At 39.8% G+C, this 20739-nt stretch overlaps 1 protein-coding gene and 1 long non-coding RNA gene across 2 annotated transcripts in view; one reads left to right on the plus strand and one right to left on the minus strand.

Moving 5' to 3' along the window:
• Positions 1–20739, plus strand: part of LOC123959129 (protein unc-13 homolog C-like) — a 125649-nt gene that overhangs the window by 35207 nt on the left and 69703 nt on the right. Inside the window, exons 2-7 of the mRNA XM_046033025.1 lie at positions 6298–6344; positions 7468–7546; positions 10265–10336; positions 14169–14388; positions 15480–15707; positions 19384–19525. Of these exons, the coding sequence (XP_045888981.1) occupies positions 6322–6344; positions 7468–7546; positions 10265–10336; positions 14169–14388; positions 15480–15707; positions 19384–19525 (764 nt within the window). The 5' untranslated portion in view covers positions 6298–6321. The remainder of the gene's footprint in view (positions 1–6297; positions 6345–7467; positions 7547–10264; positions 10337–14168; positions 14389–15479; positions 15708–19383; positions 19526–20739) is intronic.
• Positions 15400–20465, minus strand: LOC123959130. Its single transcript, XR_006822234.1, has 2 exons — positions 20261–20465; positions 15400–15720 (listed from the first exon to the last, which is right to left on the minus strand). It is a non-coding gene; the product is annotated as an uncharacterized LOC123959130 (long non-coding RNA).

Consider the following 20739-nt stretch of genomic DNA (forward strand, 5'->3'; position numbering starts at 1 on the left):
AAAGCAGCGCTAAGGTCCAGGAGTACCAGGACTGAGCACATGCCTTCATCAGCAGACATTAAAAGGTCATTGGTGACTTTAAGCAGGGCAGTCTCAGTGCTGTGGTACTTCCTAAAACCAGACTGAAACTTTTCAAATAATTTGTTATTTTCCAGTACAGTGAGCAGCTGTTTGGACACAATTCTTTCTAGAATCTTTGCAGTAAAAGGCAGTTTTGAAATTGGTCTAAAATTTTGTGGGAGGGAGGGATCTAAACCAGGTTTCTTTAAAAGTGGGTTCACGCAAGCCGTTTTAAAATAATCAGGGACACAACCAGTAGATAGGGAGCTGTTGAAAACAGAGATCAAATGGGGCCCAACAGAATCTATTACTTTTAGTAAAAATTTTGTAGGTATTACATCAAGTGGGCTGGAGGACACTCTCATTTGTGATACTGTTTTTAAAAGCTCAGACAAGTCGATGGGATAAAACTGGTTAAAACTCTCTTGTTGCTGGTGAGGAACCTCTGAGTAAGAGGCCACGGGGGTAATAGAGGCTCTGATTGACACCACCTTATTGGTAAAATTAGATAAAAACAATTCACAGTCATCATTACTTCCAGCTGAGGCACAAGGAGGGGTTGGGTTTACCAGCTGATCCACAGTCTTAAACAGAAACCTGGGATTGTGTTTATGTGTAGTAATGAGTTCAGAAAAATAGTGTGTTCTCGCATCCTTAACCATGTTATTGTAGTTAGTAAATCCTTCAGACTGAGGTAATGGACTTGGAGACTGGATTTTTTCCATCTGCGCTCTGCTTTCCTGCATTCCCTTTTTAGGCTGCGAATGCTGTCATTTATCCAGGGTTGCTTACTAGCTTTAGACGTAGGCCTAACCTTTAGAGGAGCAGTAATATTTAGTGACGACAAGCAGATATGATTGAAGTGATCGACCAGATTGTTGTTGTTGGAATTAGACAGGTGTTGGCTTTGGCTCTGAAAGAATGCGCAAAACTTTGAAACACTTTGTTCATTAAAGAAGCGAGAACACACGGAGATTGGTGAGGCGGCATGAGTAACAGGCGAATCGCAGCTAAAAACAATACATCTGTGGTCAGATATGGTCATGTCCACTAATTCCACAGAGGAAATGCTGACACCCAGGGTAAAAACCAAGTCCAGTTATGTGTTTGCCCTTTGACATGTTTGAAGTTAAAAGAAGTGGCCATATTTAAAAAGTCAGTTGCATTAACATTGGTGGGGTCATCAACATGAATATTAAAATCGCCACAAAGAACAATTCTGTCATAATTTAAAACCAGAGTAGATAAAAATTCAGGAAGTTCTGATAAAAATCCTCCAGGCGGTTTTGGGGGGCGATAAATTATAACAAATATGATAGGTTGCAGCCCTCCAACTTTAAGAGTGAGAACTTCAAAGGAGTTAAATTCATCACAGCGTGCTTGATGACATTTTAAATTTTCCCTATACACGCTCACTAGCCCACCACCACGACCACTGACCCTCGGTTGACTAAAACAATCATATTGAGGCAGACACAGTTCAGCTAGCTGGCTATAGTCATTCATTTGCAACCATGATTCAGGTAAAAACATAAAATCTAGATTTGCAAACAAGATACAATCATTTAAGATAAAAGTCTTACTTGAAAGTGATCTCACATTGAAGAGAGCCATTTTAAATGAGTTTGTTCTGGGTGCTGGAGTTGGTGCAGTTGTCCTAATCCTTAAGAGATTACTAATATTTCTGTGTGGGATGTGCACATTTCGGTTTACTGGTCCATGCGTGATGATGACAGGAATAGAAGTCTTTGGAACAGCGCTGGGAATGGCGCAGCCTTATTTGTCTGAAATGTTTTATCCATCTGTATACTTGAGTGGTTCTTTACACTGCAAAACACAAACAAAATATTCTAGAAGAAGTTGGTAGCCTATTAAAAAGGTGCAAGCAATGAAAACACACCATTATACAGTTCTAAAGGTGACACATACATGTACATGGTGCATGGTATGAAAATACTGAATTACATAATAAATTAATAAAATAAAAAGGCAAATAAGTATATGGACACATAAAACTAATAAAATAGTTTTCAGTAGGTCAACAAACAGCACATACCAATAATCAATATTTTAGTGGAAGGAAATATATATTATTTATCACTCTCAGCTATAATGTTCATGTTGAATTACACCAAGAAATAAAAAATACACATAAAAACCTTTCCTTAAGTAGGCCACTTTTTGTCTGTTCCTACCACACAGTGTTGCTGGTCTGGCACGTGCACTGACAGTGTGATTAACCTACCTGTCTCAGAAGTGAGGGGTTATTGGTAGAATTATAAGTTCAGGAATTACCATAAAGTTAAACTGTGGACTTTATCTGACATTTGAGCAGGTGGGCTAATTTGCAGTTGGATGGGAGTCTCGAGGACAGGTATAAATTTTTTTGTGAGTTCAATAAAGCCACTGGACCCAAACATGCATGCTGCCAGCAGCTGAGGAGTGATTAGCTTCTGCGAAGACCTTCAAAGTTGTCTTTTTAACATGTTGTGTCTTCTAGCAGGCAATATCGGTTGTCCTCTTGACATCACCCACGGGGCTTCGAGCAATCTGCGAACTTAACTTAGTTCTAATATATAGAACTAGTTCTAATATATAGAACTAGGCAAGGCGAGACAAGGCAAGTGTATTTGTATAGCACATTTCAACAACAAGGCAATTCAAAGTGCTTTACGTACAAAACAAATAAGCAACAGAGAAATATTAAAAAGACACTGAAATGCAATTTTTAAAGAGTTATTAGGTCAAGTTAGAACTAATTTGGGCTGCTTCTTAAACTACAGTGATTTGCTTTTATTTCCACACACACCGAAGATGAGATATGTGGCTGTGGCAGCTGTAATTTACAGATTTTGGAAGGCACCGTGATTGAGCTGGACTGAGCAACATTAATGAAGTAATGTAACACTAATACTGTTGAGTAATAGACCTTTTTTGATGGTAACGTTGGATTTTTTGAGTAAGAAAAGCACAGGTGTAACTGATCATATTAATTATGGCTCTTTTCCAAGGTGAAATACTACATGGAATTCAGTCATTTATAACGTTATTATTTACACGCGCTCTAGGCTGACAAAAAAAAGATGACTTGGTAATGTGCAATTTTTTAGTGACTAAATTATTACAAAATGAATTATGTGATTACATTTTAAAGTAACCTGAATCTGTCCACATGTGAAGATACATAGCCCAGAAATACTGTTTGTAATGTTTAGGCAACTAAAACAGGTAGAGAGTGTCATAAAAGAAACCACTGCTGACACAACTCTGGTTGAGTTGAGAGGCATTGTTGCAGCAGTATATGAGGGTCAAACTAATGGAAATGCACGTCATTTAAAGCAGTTTTATCCCATTTTGTGTGCCATTTAATACTAAACCTGCGTTGTTGAGTAGAACACTGATTTTGAGAATTTGTTAGCTGGTCATAAATAACATAAAAGTAGAATTTGTCGATTATTGATTCACTTATGTTGCCATCTTGCCAAATTTTAGGTGAATGTTTTTTAATGTTAGTTGCTGTTTAGCTAACTGTGTAACGTTATAGCTGGCTTGATTGAAATTGTTAAAACACTTTATCATATGTTATTAGAAAAAGCTGGTATAATATGTTTATTCTCAGATATTAAGTTAGTCATGACTGGATTGGTTTTCTCCAGTTACACTTGAAACTTGGTATAAGAGTTGACTCCAGCAGTGGGCAGTGGGTGATAAATAAATAAATTTGTTGTAGTATCACCTGTTGTTGTTACAATCTTCTAGCATTCATCCGTTCTAGCGATCATGTTTGAACCTACAACTTCTAAGTAATGGTAGATGTTTGGAGTTGCTGTCACTGCCAGGTCATGCTCCTCTTTATTATCTTGACCTCCTCTGTTTTTCATGAACTCCTTGGAAAGATCCCTATGCCCTCAAGCAATCATAGTGTTGGTCTGTGATCATGACATAATTTGTCATTGTACTAAATGCTGAAAACAATCTGTGTATAAGTATATTGTGGATATCAGTCATCATCATTTAAGATTTCATGATTTTATAAGGATTTTTATACTGGTATAGAGGATTTTAAAGGTCAGTATGTGTCCGTTAGTGTGTCTGTGTGTAATGTGTGCCTGAATGTGTCTACATAAGAACACATGTTCCTGTGTGTGTGTGGGACCAGGGGTCAGTCATGGTTATACTATCAGCCATGTGCAGGCCTTTCTGCTCTGGCCAGCTCTGATCTATATATGGTGCGACCATGTGTGTCGGCACTGAAATGCAGGATTTGGTGCCACTGTTGATACCTCAACACTTTGCCCACAGCTCGCACATACAGAGGTTTCCTACCAATCAGTTAAATTTTTGTTCCACAGATTTAAGGCACCAGTGAAATGAGGCTTATATCAGCAGCCTATAGCCTATCTTTGAGGGCTGGCATTATCTAGTGCAGCTGCAGACTTGCTGGTAGAGGAGATGGCTTTATCTTGTATAGCCGTGCAGAAAGTAGCTTAGCTGATCGCTGTCCATGGTACCCACTTGCAGCTTAGCTCCTCTTTGAGTGCAGTGTCTCTGCGTCTGCGCAGCTTTGGGTGTCACCTCACCTAGTGGCAATATATTGCCACAGTTGTACCAAAAATGTAGTGTCTCTACAAAAAAAATCAGCCTTTTCAAGAATGCATACAATCTAATTGGAATCCAGTCACTGCATATCAGTGCCTGAGTGAGGACCATCATCATGAAAGGATATGCAGTTGTGGTGAACACTAATGGCACTATGAAGCACTCTGTACATCAACCAAATACTATGTACTGTGTTCTCAATCAATGCGTAGGTCCAGAGTTATTGATATATTAATGAATTAATATTATCATGATGCGATTGTAAAAATTGAATCAAATGTCAGCTTTCAAGTAAAGAGCCAAAACAAAATGGAATAGGTACTGGCGAAATTAAAGAAAGCTAATTTACATTGCCTTATGCTGTATTAGTGATGCAGTAACTGCACGTCTGCAGTCTGCTCTCTCTTGTGTCATTTTACTCAGAGCAGCAATTTGATCTTTCTCTTGTGAACAGCTGTTTTCTGTTTGTAGCACATTAGATCATGATTATGCTGCCATTTATCACCCATGGATCAATAGCACAGTAATTACACCTCTGCAGACTGGCTTATTTAAAGGGCTTGCCCTCTCGCAGTTCCTCTTTAAAATGGCAATACGATACCGACCGCTTATGCTTACCTAATGTCCCATGTCTCCATAGCTATGCGTGTTAACTCTGGTAATGTTTTTGATCAAATGCATACTTTTCTTATTTGTGTAACTTTGATTTCAAATGTTCAAAGAAGATATTCACATTCCATCCTTTGGCTGAGAATCCGAGTTCGGTTGTATAACTGAGCCTTTTCTACCGTTTCTACTATCCATTCTCCCTGAGGCACATGTTGACTTCTTCTCCATTTCTGCGTAAATTGTTTGACGAAAACAGAATTGTGTGATCAGGCAGTAATAGTATATTAGTATCCTAACTATGTGTGTGTATTTTCCACTGAGCTGCTCTTTCCTAACTCTTCACCCTCCTGTCATTTTCTCTTTTCAGACAGCAGTGCTTTGGACACACAGGTTTTAAGTCATTGTTTATCATCAACCACTTGTGATTCCCTTGCATGTGCATATGTTTGTGTATATGTTTGTAAGAGTGTCTTTAGTTTTGTGGTATGTGGTGTGTGGATTTTATTTCTCCCTTGAATTGAATTTGAAATTGAGTATACCTGTGAGAGTGTGTGTTTGTTTTTCTGTATATAAATAGAAGTGATATATATAGGTATAAAAGATAATGCAGCATGTGCCTTTGAGCCATTTTGCTGTCACTTTGTGCTGGTTATCATTTTGCATTCCTCTTTTCAGAAAATTATTTGCGTTTCAAACTAGAGATTTTGGTCAGTGAGGAGGGAGCATTACACAATAGGCAAATCTGGCCTGAAGCACCAAGAGCGGCAAAACTCTCAGCCCACAAATTACATTGATGTGGAATAATTTGGCCTTTTGCCTGTAGTGCTTCCCTCCCTTCTCCCTGTGTTGTACTCCTCCTCTCCTATCGTTTATCTTATCCTGAATTGTCCTCCAAATGTAGTGTATTTTCAAAAGTAAATTTTTTTATACAGTATATTTATTTTGTTGCAATTTAGCTGCTGTTTGTTTTGTGTTTAGTTGTGTGCGCTTACCTTCTTGTTTTACATTGTGTGTTTCTTCTCCCTGTAGCCTCGCAGTCTTTTGGATCCCAAAATGCTCGGCTTGCAGTCTGGAGGGTGAGTGGTGGTTCACTTCCTGATCCGATCGGTTCACAGTTACACAAATCTGAGATGCTGTGCTGTTTTGTACCCCCATGCTGAGGCACATATAGCAGAAATGTTTCAGGCACACTGTTTCTATGGCACACAGCCCCAATTAAGGAATCATGCTCTCTGTTTTTGACATACCACAGATGGGAAGACGGATATATCACATGCCTGATTGATTATTCAGAAATGTATAAATGATTAATCATGAAAGTCTACATGAACGAGAGATAAAGCCAACTGTTCTCATATAATGTTGTGAGGGGGAAAAAGCTAGTAATCATATTTAGCCTCCATTACCCCAGCTCATGCCATGACTATGCAGCCATCTGCAGCATGCATTGTGCATAAAGGCAGCGAGTGCCAGGGGTCCTGGGGTGAGTCAAGGGCCGGTGCAGCTCGTCACGTTGTGTATCTTTAGGGTCATACCACTGATGTCGCTAAGAGGGCTGACAGGAAAGCTTGAGGAGCTTTATCTGTGTGGAGGCATTGGGGCCTTACGTCATGTTGAGGTCATTAGAGAGTCTTTGAGTGACAGTTGAGGTGATGCCACTGAGAGCCTCACGGGAAAGGAGCAAGACTGGTGGGAAAGCAGTGGGGGAGTCTTGGAGTGTGCACCAGGGAGTTGAAGGACGGAGAGAGGAAGAGAACTGGAAGTGAAGTGTTTTAGAGACTGAGAAAACCTCGTCTTAAAGTCACCGTTTTTGCGGCGTGGAGGCAGTTGTTTGCATTGTTTTTGCTGTAGTGGTCTTTCACCCCTCAATTAATCTCATATTCATCATTCAAAGTATGTAATATAAATCCAGTAACAGGTTTAATATTTATGAATAGCAAGCATCACTGTAGCCTGTTAATACATAAATATCGTGGAAGCGAGAGTCTATGGGAGGGAGAGGGATTACATGGAGCTCCAGTGTAGGTAGTTGGCACCATGCGAAGCACAGAGGAAGGGGTGAGACAGGTTAGGTAGGAGGCATGATCCATGGTGTTTGCCGGCTGTGTAAATCAAGGCCCCCCTTTCACAGTAGTAATGTCTCCCCCAGCATGGCATTATTATGATATTAATACACCTTAAATCTGTCTGCTTCTCCAGGGCTGGCAGTATTCTTTATGGTATTGACAGCATGCCAGATTTACGCCGCAAGAGGACAGTGCCTCTTGTCCGAGACCTGGTGAGTCATCTGCCTCAACAAGGTTATATGTGATTTATGTCAAATGTATGTGAGTGACCCAACATTACACTACACTGGTGGAGTCCTGCTCTGTGTGAGTATGAACCCCTACTGAAGAAAATAACAACTTTACTGGGAACTTGATAAAATGTAATGGTGCTTTAGAGTGACAGTGTTTGTATATATATAATATCCTAGGTCTAGCATAGGGCTGATAATAGCCTTAATATTACTTTAGCTGAAGTCTCTGCAACAATAATGCTTATTAAAACATAACCTAGTCTGGATTCGTGATTTTAATTAATAGTTTGTTGCAGCACACAATTGGGTTGATTGGAAATACTTTCCAAGCCAGTAAGGAGTTGATTGGAGATAAAAGCCACCATTTAAAACTCTGGCTATTTAGTGTAGAGCACTTGGGAATGTTAAATGTAACCTTAGCCATAACTCTATGGCTTGATTAATTAGCCTAGAGAGGATGTTTAAGACATTGCATCCCAGTGATGCTCCCACATTTGTTTTTATTGGGACATAATGTGTCATAACATACCCCACAGAGAGGCCTGTTGCAGTGCAGTCCACTTTAGCACTGTGCCACATGGTTAGTCTCTGTGAAAGACAACAGGCTGTCGTGAGGCGAATAGTATTCATGTCTTTTTATAACTGTTTGTCCATTATGTGCTGCACAGTGTGTGTATGTCTTGCGTATGTTTGTTTGTTTCTCATCTTCATGTATTTAAGTCAAAAGGATGGAAACAATTATCAGAACTCTTAAAATGAGCTACTTGAAAAAAACCTGTTTAATACTTAAACATTCTACTCTATGTAGAGTTTCTTGTGAAATAATATGATTATGTAGCTTGATGTCATACACATAGATGCTGATGAATGTTTATATCACAGTGAACAACATGAGTTGATGCTGTATTTGTCCATATCTCTCATGAAATTAATAACCAACAATGTCTTGGTAAGTATGGGTTATCGTTTTTATTTTTCATTTTTTTTTGGACTTTGCGTGTATATTTGCCATTCCTACACAGACCCATAACAGCTATGGGTGATATTTTTCAGTGAGTTGTCAGATTTCAGCCTCGCCGATGCTTGGCCATTTTTCTTCCCTTTTTTTTAGTTGCTCGGCAGGTGTCAAAAAATTGCATTTAACTTGAAATGTTGACAACTCAACCCAAAAATATATCCGAGAGACTTCATTGACTTCTGATTTAACTGTGTGAGGCTTTTAAATCATGTAAAAGTGACACTGAACAAGCCTTTTACACGTGGGATGAAGTCAGTAGTCAGCAAACTAATTGGTCCCCTTTCATGCCTCTCCTTTGTCAATGTCCCCCATTTGCTGTGTGATTGCTTCAGGGCAGCAACAGCGTTTGATTGGACTGGACAACAGGGTTCCCCCTTCTAATGGCGGGATGCAAAATCATAAACAAACAGAAAAAGAAAGTTGAAAATGGGTTCACAAAGCATTGAATGCTGGATTGTAGCTGCATAGATAACATCTGGACACAGGGTCATATTGTATTGCCCGTTGCAACCTCAGCAGTGCTGGTGCATGTTGATAAACTTACATCAACACTCACAGTTCATGTAGAGGTCACGTTCCCTCCTACATTCTCCATGGCTTCCATGGATCTTTACCATAGCTGGGCTGTGCAGACAAGAGGGTCGTGGTAAAGACTGATCCAATATTGTCAGCTGTCCATGTCTGCATTCCTCTGTTATGTTATTTCCTCTAGTATGGGATAAATGTTTATCAGTCTCTGGTCACCCAAACTCAGTGGATATTAATATAAGAGCTAATTTACGTGTGTGCATCTGTATGTGTGTGTTACCTTTTTGTGTTTGTGGGAGTGCCTATTTAATGTTTGAGTACGTTTGTGAATGTCTGAGCAGATACGTGTGTGTCTTTTAAACGGGTTTGGTGTGTGTGTGTGTGTGTGAGCGAGTCGGTGTTGTGCAGTACAGCTGGCTTCACCCATACGTGAGTGTGTGTGTGTGTCTTGTGTTTCTGTTTGTGTCAAACTAATGTGCAGGGCAGACAGCAGAAAATATGATCAAAGCTTCATCCAACAGAGAACTGAATATAAATGCCAAGCATGACTGCAGTTTAGTAACTTCCAATGCATGAGTGGATAAAGAATCCAGCAACGGCTGTATAATCTCTCTTGATGAATAGTAGAATCTTTCAAAAGCTCTATGCCCTCACCAGCAGTCCTGCATGGCAGTTGAGACACCTATGAGCTCAGTATGGATAATAAATACAATTTCTCTGCTGTTTGTGTGCGCAGCATTCATCCCCCTAATTCAATTTCTTTATGTCTTTTATTCTCTTTTAATGGCCCTCCTGGAAATCACAGGCTTTGGTAAGCTTATTTTATGGCTGTGCTTGTGCACAAGTTAAGTTAACACTTTTTCTTTAGACTCATACATTACTGAAATTTATAAAGTCTTGTTTCTATTGTGATGTATAGTTTTACTACGATTTAGCAAATTTCTTCATCCAAATGATATTGTATTATTAATTTCTACTCAGGGCTTTCCTTCCTTTTGCAAAATATAATCACTTATTCACAAGCTGTTATATAGATGTGTGCTGTACATGTAGCTGTGTGTAAATCCACTGAAATACTACATTAAACTGCAGATAGGCAATTGGTAAATTTAACCCTTTTCATCGCCTCTCGTTTCCTCTTCTTCTCTCAGACCCTCACTGCTCGAAAGGCAGGCATCTCGTTCGCTCTGGTGAACCGGTCCACCCTGAATAATGAGGACCTGGTGAGTACTAACATGCCCGCATGGAAAATTGTTGTCTGTTTATTGTGGAGTCTTAGTCAGTAATGAAGGATTCTACGGGGATATGAGATGCAGGATCCATGTTCTCATTATTTTTAGGGTGTTTGGAGAGGAGGGTGCTGGGAAAAACCTTCATAGCTGTGCTGTTTGCTGCAGCTATTGCACTTTAGGGCCCGGGATCACATTACCAGGAACACGGGGTTCCAAAATAAAAAAATGAGATGGATTGCATTAGTTACTGGCTTTATTTCCTTAGATGTACATACAGCATGCCATCATCTGTATGTCTGCGCGTCTCTGTCTATAATACATACTGCAGTTTGCCAGCTACTCATGCTTTCTGCTGTGCTCCTTCTGTCAGATCATTTGGCTCAGTTCATAAATTAAGAGATGGTCCGCATCATTTCATTTGGACAATGCCCTATGATTAATAATAAGCAGTGTGCATCGAGGAAGACAGAGCTATAGAGAACGGGCAGAATGCCTCAGTCGATGGTGTGAGACACTTTTCTGTTGACCTCTGAATCTCTCTGCATTAATTGATTGCAATTCTTCCCTCCCAGAGGGAAGTCAGCGTTATAGGAGGCATGACAAACAAGCAGACAATTTCATATCCTCTGATGTGCAACGAGGGGCCTAAGCCTACAAGATTACTTACTTTAAATGTGCTCTGTACATCATGCACAAATGTTTCATCTTTTCAAACAACGTGGCCCTCAATCTGTGCACACTCATATGTGTACATGTTCTTCACTTATCTGTTTCACACTCTCACACTCTCACACACTGTCTTGGTCCTCACATGCCCAGTTGCCCTAAATAGAAGGGGTCCTGATTGCTTACTCATAGCCATGGGGATGATTAAAGGAGCTTTAGGGATGAACGACTCATGTTCCAGATGAGGGAAAAGTGACGTGATACATACACTTTGGTAATTGGTGCTCAAAGGGAGCTGATTGTTGGGCAAATTTGGAGATTGCGCCACAGTAAAGAATTGAACTTTAGGGCTCAGAGCAAATAAGGAAGTAATAAGTAAGTGGTGGTCAAGGGGGGCTGAGTTCCGAGCAAAGCTGTGGATTGTGCGGTCTTGTTAAGTAGGACGAGCAGATGTTAGAGTTTTATCTGCTGCATTAAGTCCAGGAGAGTGCTTTCCCGTGAGTACTCAGTAAATGACCATATGTTGTGTAAGAGCATAGAGGAGAAAGGGTGAGAAAAGGAGGGAAACGAGGAGAAAATGAGAGAAGATCAGAGCCAAGAGTGACTTGCCATCATGCCCTCATGGCCCTGATGATCAGACACCAATCCTCCCCCTACTCCCTGGAGAGATGTTGAACCTGTTTAGAGTGCTTCCTTCTTCCACCCTCTATTTGTCTCATCTTTGCCCCACCTCTTCCCTTTCTTTCTCTTTCAGCTTAAACACATTTGAATTGGTTTAAAATGTTTTTGCTGAGAAGTCTCTCTCTCTTGACGGTGTTCTCTTCCTGCGTCATGTTCCCCATGTATCTGCTTTTTAGAGCAGAAAGGAACATTATGTGTGGGCCGGCTAACGGCCCGTGTGTCTGCTCAATGTTCTGAGCTGCGTGTGATCTGAGCACCAGAGCCATTCAACAGTGACTGTCAACATAAACTGGGGTCTTGCTTACCTGCTGAGACAACGGCAGCCTGGACGAAGGAAATAGGGAGCCACGATCTGACATGGGTCAAGGAGTATCTGGAAATAAGATGTGATGCATTGTTCTAAGTCAGTTCAGATATCATCAGGCGGGTCGTAAATAGCAAAATATCCAACATTGATTTTAAAATTCTTGCCTGTGATTTCCGCCCAAGTCATTTTGGGTAGTTTTGTGAATCTTGCCAGACAGAAAAACATATTAGATTGCGTTTAAATACTTGAGATTGTCAAAAGTTCGCGACATGTATTCCTTGTTATGGCTGAGACAGTACAGTAGTTAAAGCAAAAGATTATAGGTGTAGAAGGCTGGAGCAGGATGAGGAGAGGATGACAGTGTTAGGGAAGTGGTTGACAAGGACAATAGGTGGTGAAATTGGAAAGGAGGGGTGAAAGAAAGAGGCGAGATTAGATTCTTCTCTGTCATGTTGCTCTCAGGCAGAGGCTGTCAATCATTTGTAGAAGTGTCTCGCACAAAATCACCAGGGTTACCTCCCAGTTTAACACATGAGGCTCACACATGCAGCACTCTTCCCACATCTGCTGCATAGTCTGACGTTCAGTGTCAGGAATGAGATTGAGGCAGATAGGGAGCGAGGGAAATTTAAAAAGAGAGAAAAGGGCTGTGTTTATGAAATAGATTAACAGCAAACATACTACTCATGCAGTGAAATGTAGTTCTAGACTTGATACCATTCAGATTATTTGGTTGGCTGGTAAAATAGAGGCTTAAAAAGACAGATATTTCCCTTGCTCGCAGAAATTTTGGCTCGCTCACCTCTTGCAGGCTGTGTCAGTGCTGGACGTTCAGTATTACATTTGGTGAGGAGCAGGCTTCTGGTTGTGGCCCTGGTCTAGCTTGTGTGTAAGTTGTGGATAAATCTCAGACATCTGCTCCATCTCATCGTTCCTAGATTAAAAGGGAAATCTCTCTCTGTCTCCCTCTGTGTTTCATTTAAGGTCCTCCACAGTTCAGCAACCTCTCTGTTGCATCAGCAGTCTTACAATGTTAGATAGCCTTGTTGTCCTGTCATCTGGTGTCATTTAATCATCTCTGCAAGTGTATGAGTGTGCGTATCTCTGTGTGTATGTGTGTTCGAGTGAGCAGTGCAGCAGTCTTTGTGGTAAAGTGGTGAGCTGCTGTTCAGGTGTTAAAGCACACTGTCAACACAGAGGGGCCTGACAGCAGAGGGAGGGGTGGAGGAGAAGGGACGAGGAGTGGAGCACAGTAGAAGTGGAGAGCAAATATCTCTTGAAGATTTATTTAACCACCATACATCTCCTTCTCTTTCTCTGTCACTTTCTCTCTCTTGCTCTCTCTCTCTCTCTCTCTCAATCTGGATAATGCTCACTTTTAAAAACCTTATTTACAGCACCCATTGATTCTGCCTTCAAGAATTGGCAAGTCCCGGCCCATTTTCCAGTCCTTGTGGATGGCAGGGCTGCTGCAGTAAAGCATTCAATTCGAAGAGGCTTCTGTTACACAGCAATCAGTCTAGACAGGCCTCAAGTAGACTTTTGTATTTGGTCTGGAGGAGTGTTAGTCAGTAAACCACTCAATGTGATCAAAGCCTGTGGGCTAAGGATGCTGTTAATCTAAGCTTAATGAGATATAAGGCTGATTTACACTCATACCGCTGACCTCTCCACTGATGATAAGGTAATCAGGAAAGGATCAACAAATCTGTTAGATCCCTTTCTCTCATAAAAGAAGCTGAAGAATGCAGCAGTACTGATGAATAATAGCTGCAGTTTAGCTAACTTATATAATTGCCAAGATTACTGTAATGGAAAAGTGTATTGTAAATTTCATTTAACTCAGACTGCAGATCAATATGAATTAAGCCCACTGAAGCTGTTTTTAAAACTTTATGTCAGGACATTGTGGTCCCTCAGCAGGTACAAAAGAATTAATCTTTTTTATGTACTGATCTCTAGATGTATTGAACATTTCTGAAAAGCAATATAAGTAGAAAGTTGTTTTTTTATTAACTTTTGAGGTTGTTATTAAATCTTATGTTCTCTACCTCATGGTACCATGAGAGTTTAACAGCCTCTGTTTCTCACATCCCAATATCTTTTCCATCATTGCCTACATACCTTATTATTGCTTACACTTTCTCAATGCCTTCTCTTTGTTTTCAGAAACTGCATGTCTTCAAGAAGACTCTCCAGGCCTTGATCTACCCGATATCATCCACAACACCCCATAACTTCGAGGTGTGGACGGCGACGGCACCCACATATTGCCATGAGTGTGAGGGCCTGCTGTGGGGCATCGCCCGTCAGGGCATGCGCTGCTCAGAGTGTGGCGTTAAATGCCATGAGAAGTGCCAGGACCTGCTCAATGCGGATTGTTTACAAAGTAAGGAAGTAGACCCATCCCATAATGCGTTGATGTACAACTCATAAAGACCCTTTGTGGGTATAGTGCTACGTATATTATTGTGTGTGTTCAGAGAGGTTTAAACAGCATCAAATAGAAAATGCATTCATTCATTCTAATTTTGTTACATGCTTAATGTTAATTTTTATGATCTTACAGTCTGATCTTACGATTGACAAATTTTTTTGTTCTGCTGGTTAACAATCGAACAATTGATTATCATTAAAATCGGCTAAATCTAAATTAATTTCTATTCAATTTTATTTATATAGCGCCACTTCACAACTGTTATCTCATAGCGCTTTTCATATACAGCAGGTCTCTACCATACTCATTGTGCTGTTATTTAAAGAGACCCAACAATTCCATGAGCAAGCACTTGGCAACACAGGAAAGGAAAAACTTCCTTTCAAGAGGAAGAAACCTTGAGCAGAACCATGGCTCAGGGTGGGCGGTTATCTGCCTAAAAACACTGTTTGCCTGGATATCTGTTAACTTTGCACAATGCTACTGTGGAACTTCATCTATAATCCTCTCCCACATCTCTATCTAAATACCAGCACTGTACTGAAAGTCCCAAAGTACACATGAATACATATTATGTATCTCCTTGCACTCATTGCTACAAGTGACATAGTGCATTTTACACTGCTTGGTCAGTCACTCGAAATTGCTGCAGTCTCCAATCAGCTATTCAGTCAGGCACACCCCTGTTATTGCAGTGTTGACTGGAACAATGTGACTTGCAGGCTTCAGGATGATCCTCACGGCAATCCTCAGTCACACTTTAAGTGGATTACCTACACTGTTATAAAACTCACTGTTTTTAAAACTGTTTTATACAAGCATAACAATCTTTTATAATTCAAACTGCGATTCATCTTTATCTCATTTCAATCTGCACTCATGAACGCACTCCAGATACACGATCAGATACAGAAAAAGTTAAGAGAAATGAAATTTAGCTAAATAAGATACATATCCTGGTGCTCAATGGATCACCAGTTTTTATTCCAATTCATGGGTATTAATTAATTAATAAACACCTAAATGCTCTTGGCTTGTTTCAGGGGCAGTGGAGAAGAGCTCTAAGCACGGGGCAGAGGACAAGACCCAGAATATCATCATGGCTATGAAGGAGCGCATGAAGATAAGGGAGAAGAACCGTCCTGAAGTGTTCGAGGTGATCCAGGAGATGTTCCACATCTCCAAAGAAGACTTCAACAGCCATCTGAAGACAGCCAAGCAGGCTGTTCTGGATGGGACCTCCAAGTGGTCTGCCAAAATCAGCATCACAGGTTAGCCTGGCTCCTGTTGGTTAATTTGTAAATTTTAAGTATAAATCTTACCATAATGGAATCTGTCAGTTGTGATGTAGATTTATTATTAGCTGTCATTTAAACATTAATCATCAATCAGCTGAATATTGATAAATGCGTTGTAACTTTACTCAGTCCTCCTAAGCCAAATCAACAAAACTCCAAAGCCAAATCAATAAAACTGCAACTACAAGTCAGACTCATCTCAAATAACATTTACTTGTTTCTAACATCAAGATCTTGGACATTGACCTATGACACTGAACCACAAACAGCAATGCATATTTAATTAGAAATAAATATACAGATGGATTAGGTCATGTTTGGAGAAGTAATTGTTGATAATTCCGTGAGGGTTACTACTGCATTTACCTAGGCAACAACATATTTTAAATAACACATAATTTTTAATTAAGAGCTCAGTTCGTGACATGTAGCTCTAATGAAAACAATATATTATAAATAAGTTGAGCAGTGGGAGATCTTGGCAGGTTGCAACAATGATTTCCAAATGGTAAAAATGCAAAGCATCTGGGAGGCAGTAATAAAGAGGCAATGATGACTTATTATTATAGTGCAAGAGTACTCGCTGCAACTGACAGAGATCTTTATGTCTTCTATGAACTCACTTGCATGCTAGTTTGTACAGTTTACTTTGGAAAAGAACTCCCTATAGCTGCACATCAAGCTCTCTCAGAGAGGCCAATGAACATGTCATGCCCGTGAGTGCAGTTTGACAGTACAGCACGACACAGCATGTTCAGAAGGAAAATTATGTTTCTGCATACTTTTTTTTCTTTTTTTACATAATGGTTTGGTTAATTTAGGTGAGTCATTTTTTTTTTCGGGTTTTAAATGGAAAATGAATTCGATTTTACCTACCTAAACTGTTGCTTTGTTTATCATCCCTTTTAGTGAAACGGAAGTCCCGTGTCCATATTTCAGTTTTCTGCACCATATTTTACACGCTGTTTGATGATGGTACATATACTATCACTTAATTTCTGGTTTTTATTCCTCATTAAGTGGCAGGAAGAAGGTCAGGAAGTTTCGTAACCTCAACCCCTGATTCCAATCCATCTCTTTGGTAACTGTGCCAGACCTTGCTCATTTATTGCTCACCTCGCATTTCTCGCAGTGTCAATACACCAGAGAGAAAAAGAAACGGAGATGGAAAGGGATAGCAAGGAAGAGAGGAAGAGGAGAAGAAAGAAGAAATAGAAGAGAGAGAGAAAAGGGAACGATATAAAACATTGTAAAAACCCAGGTTTGCCTCAGTTTCCCAGGGGCTTATCGAACGTCCTATTTTTAAAAATGTAGTTATTGAGTTGTTATTTATTTATCATTCATTAGATAAAAAATGACTCTGCAGCACTCTCAGCGACCATGAGTTATTCTGTGTCTGGTTAATGTGCACACTACAAGGTCTGGCAGTGAATGTGAACCTTGATCTGACAGACTTTAATCAACTAATTAGAAATGTACATAAATGCACTGGTCACACCGTTATCCAAATATCCTGTGATGAGGAAAGAATATTACATCACTGTATATGGTATATATCAGCAGTTCTCAAACTCTTTCTGTCACGTCCACCTTCAGAAGCCGAAAAAACTTCAAAATTAGATATCAATCATTATCAATATGGAAGTGGAACCACTGGTATTATTTTACTTTACTTATATTGTTTTATAACAATTGTATAACTTTTTGTAAAGCCTTGCTCAAACACTCCTCAACAGAGGTCAATGAACTGAATGATGAAATGTAGTTGGTCTCCTCTGTTCAGGGTCCGTTCTTCATACCACAGGTGTATGTCATCTGTTTATGCTTCTTGAAATGCCCTCTCTGTTACTGTACTATTTTCTAAGCAAAAGCAATCACTTTTCTTACCTTTTGTACTTATAAAGTTGTTGATCCAGTTGGTGAAATACACACTGGCTCAAGGAAATAGTTTTAGTTTTTTTTTATCTTTTCTAGTGTCTTACTAGCTAAAGGCAAAATATAACAGGCACTCATTTAAACTCTTCAATTCTTTGAACTTTATTTCTCACCTTTTAAAATTGCTTAAACTTAATTCATACAAACTCAAAAAAGGATTGAAAGGGATTTGAATTTGATAAACAGATTCAGTACCAGATTAAATGCTCAAATCCCAACTCTGCTTCCAGTTTACTCTATTTAAGGCAGGGGCATGCTCAAAACTAAGCCACACTGGATGGCATGGCAAAACGCCGGCTTTCATAGAAAGTGGAGAGTGAGAAGTGATAATTGTGGGGAAAAAAGTGCACACTTTTTTATAATTTTCCCTCAAAGGGATTCATGTTGTTGCACTTGTTTGTATATACGAAATGTTACAGAAGTAGTTATGTGCTTATGTTTTCACCTCTGCACATTGTTGAATTGTCTGTTTTGGAAAGTTTGGAAAATAGTAAAAATATGCAAGCCCCCCCAACTCTGATTTAATAAAGTGTCTGGGCAGGGGTTTTAGATGTTGCTGGATATCCGGCAAGCATTTAGCCTAAAGCATACTGACCCCTCTATACGCATGTCGCTATCTTGTCGCTAGCAGGCCATGGCTCTTCGAACCTCTATATCCTGCCCACCAACTCTGTCAGCATTGAGCTGAGGGATATATATGTACCCTGAATTATTTAGAGTGTCACTTATGCATTTTTAATGCCCCAGTGTCCTTTTTCCCTTTTATGGCGCTGTGAAATACTACTGTCTCTCCTTCTCTGCACCTTCGTCTGTGTGTGTAGGTGGAAGAATCTGAAGCACGGATCTTTATTTGAAGCCTGTAGCAGTGGGTACACACACAGGGGTGGAATCTACCTATAGCCTGGATGTAGGAACAGATAAATCAGAGATACAACACTTCACATATACACAAAATAATGAATCATGGCTGCTGTCAAGAGCTGCTTTGTTGCTTCAGATTTGGCACATGCAAGTTGTTGTAGGCAGTGGAGGAAGTGACAAAGCCTTGATTCTTAAAGTAAACCCAAAGAATCAAATAACTCAAGTTTAAGCAACAGAGTAATAAGCACTAAAACAAAACATAGAGGTATATTCATGAATAGGATTGAGATCTGCAATAAAACCTAACCCACCAGGCCAGGGTTTCCTTATATATATATTCCACAATATGCCCCTGAGAATTAATTTATTGATAAACAATGTTATTATTAAGTTCAGGACAAGGAACTTTCCATCTATAAAATCAAATTTTCAAAACCTTAAGATTTTGGAGAATAAAAATAATGCCAATTACTTTGACTGATATTGCAATTGCAATATAATTTGCAGACTAGGGGGAGTGATCATTTTTTACATCATTATTCTCAATTTTATTGAAAAACACAGTGTGGTTGTTGCAGGGATGTGTACCAAACAAAGATGTTTTCTTATGTCTCCAGGCTGTGTAGGCCAGGACATATCTGCAGCATGACAATATTCAATTTAAAATGGTATTTTAAAACACATATAACCTTTAACAAATATTGTTCCTACTGCGATTTGAAAATTGCAGTACGCCATATTGCACTTTTGGATAAAGTTCTGATTAATTTTTCAGCCCTAGCAGATATGTTGGTTTTGGTGGTACATTGATGACTTTTTCCTCTTCTCCCACCCTGTCTGGTCACCTGGTCAGTCATGAGTGCACAGGGCTTACAGGCCAAGGATAAAACTGGCTCCAGTGACCCCTACGTCACTGTCCAGGTGGGCAAAACCAAACGCAGGACGAAGACCATCTTCGGCAACCTCAACCCAGTCTGGGATGAGAAGTTCTACTTGTGAGTGCTCTCTATTAATCTGACCAGATAATCCCCACTAAGGTTAAGAATCATCTGTTCAAGGGAATCTTGTGGTATTAGTAAATAAGTCAGAATCAAGGTTGTTTGCCAGTAGTCCTGCACTTTGAGCACCAGACTGACAGGCCAAGTAGTAAGGGTAGTAAGCCCTTCTGAACCTCTCTCTAAAATCAAACACAAAAATAATGTGGCATGTAATCTGACCAAGGTCGGGCCCTAGCCCCCCTGGGCATCAGCATCAGCAAATAATTAATTTACTTATTGTTGGTTCTTTTTTCTTTTCTCTTAACCTGTAATCATGTCTGGAGATGGGGCACAGGGGAGCCACTGTTTAATGATCAGGGAGGGTTTGTCATGTTTAGGTTTCTTAAACCAAAAAGAGAGCGGCTAAAAGCATTTTTTGACTATTGCAAGCGGTGAGTTTTCCAGCATCATTACCTTTTGGAGTTTTCTGTCTAAAGTTCCAAAGTTAAAGGTATTATAAACAAAAGTTTCATTAAAGTACTATTTTATATGCATGTGTGTTACTTTCCCCTCAAATTAACAAAATTAATGAATTCAGTTATCAATAATACATTTTATAAAACCCATAAGAACACATGTGTATATTACTGAGATTTTCCGTATGTATGTGTTTGTGTTTACGTTTATGTGTGCGTGTGCATGTGTGTGTGTGCGTGTGCGTGTGCGGTGCCAGTTATAAACAAGGCTCCTCACCTGTAATGAGACTCCAGTGGTGGCTGTAATAAAACTCTTTCCCATTACTACAGGGATGTAGATTAATAGAGCGATACATTACTGTGTGCTTGGCAGAGAGCAAAGTCCCAGACTAGTGCAGCAGCAGCAGCAGACAGTGCTTCCCCCGGAAAGGGATTAGTTAAAAAAACTACTGCAGATACTGTTTCTCTGGCTGTCGCACCCAAGATGTCATTAGAACAAAATGTAATCTGTCGGTTTTAATTCCAGAACAGTATGACCCCTTCTGAAGCTAAGTGCTTTGGCCACCTCTGTTCTATTTAGCAGAGTCATTATTGTGAAACTTCTGTCAGCTGCACTGATGCAAGGAGGACCCAAGAGGTGGACATAAAACTTTCACAAACATATAATCATTGCTATGAATGCTACACAGCCATTCCTGTGAAAACTCTAGAGATGTAGAGTAAAGGCCATGCAATGCCTTGTGGTAATTTTTCCTG

The sequence above is a fragment of the Micropterus dolomieu genome, linkage group LG20 (assembly GCF_021292245.1).
Source record: "Micropterus dolomieu isolate WLL.071019.BEF.003 ecotype Adirondacks linkage group LG20, ASM2129224v1, whole genome shotgun sequence".
Taxonomy (NCBI): Eukaryota; Metazoa; Chordata; class Actinopteri; order Centrarchiformes; family Centrarchidae; genus Micropterus; species Micropterus dolomieu.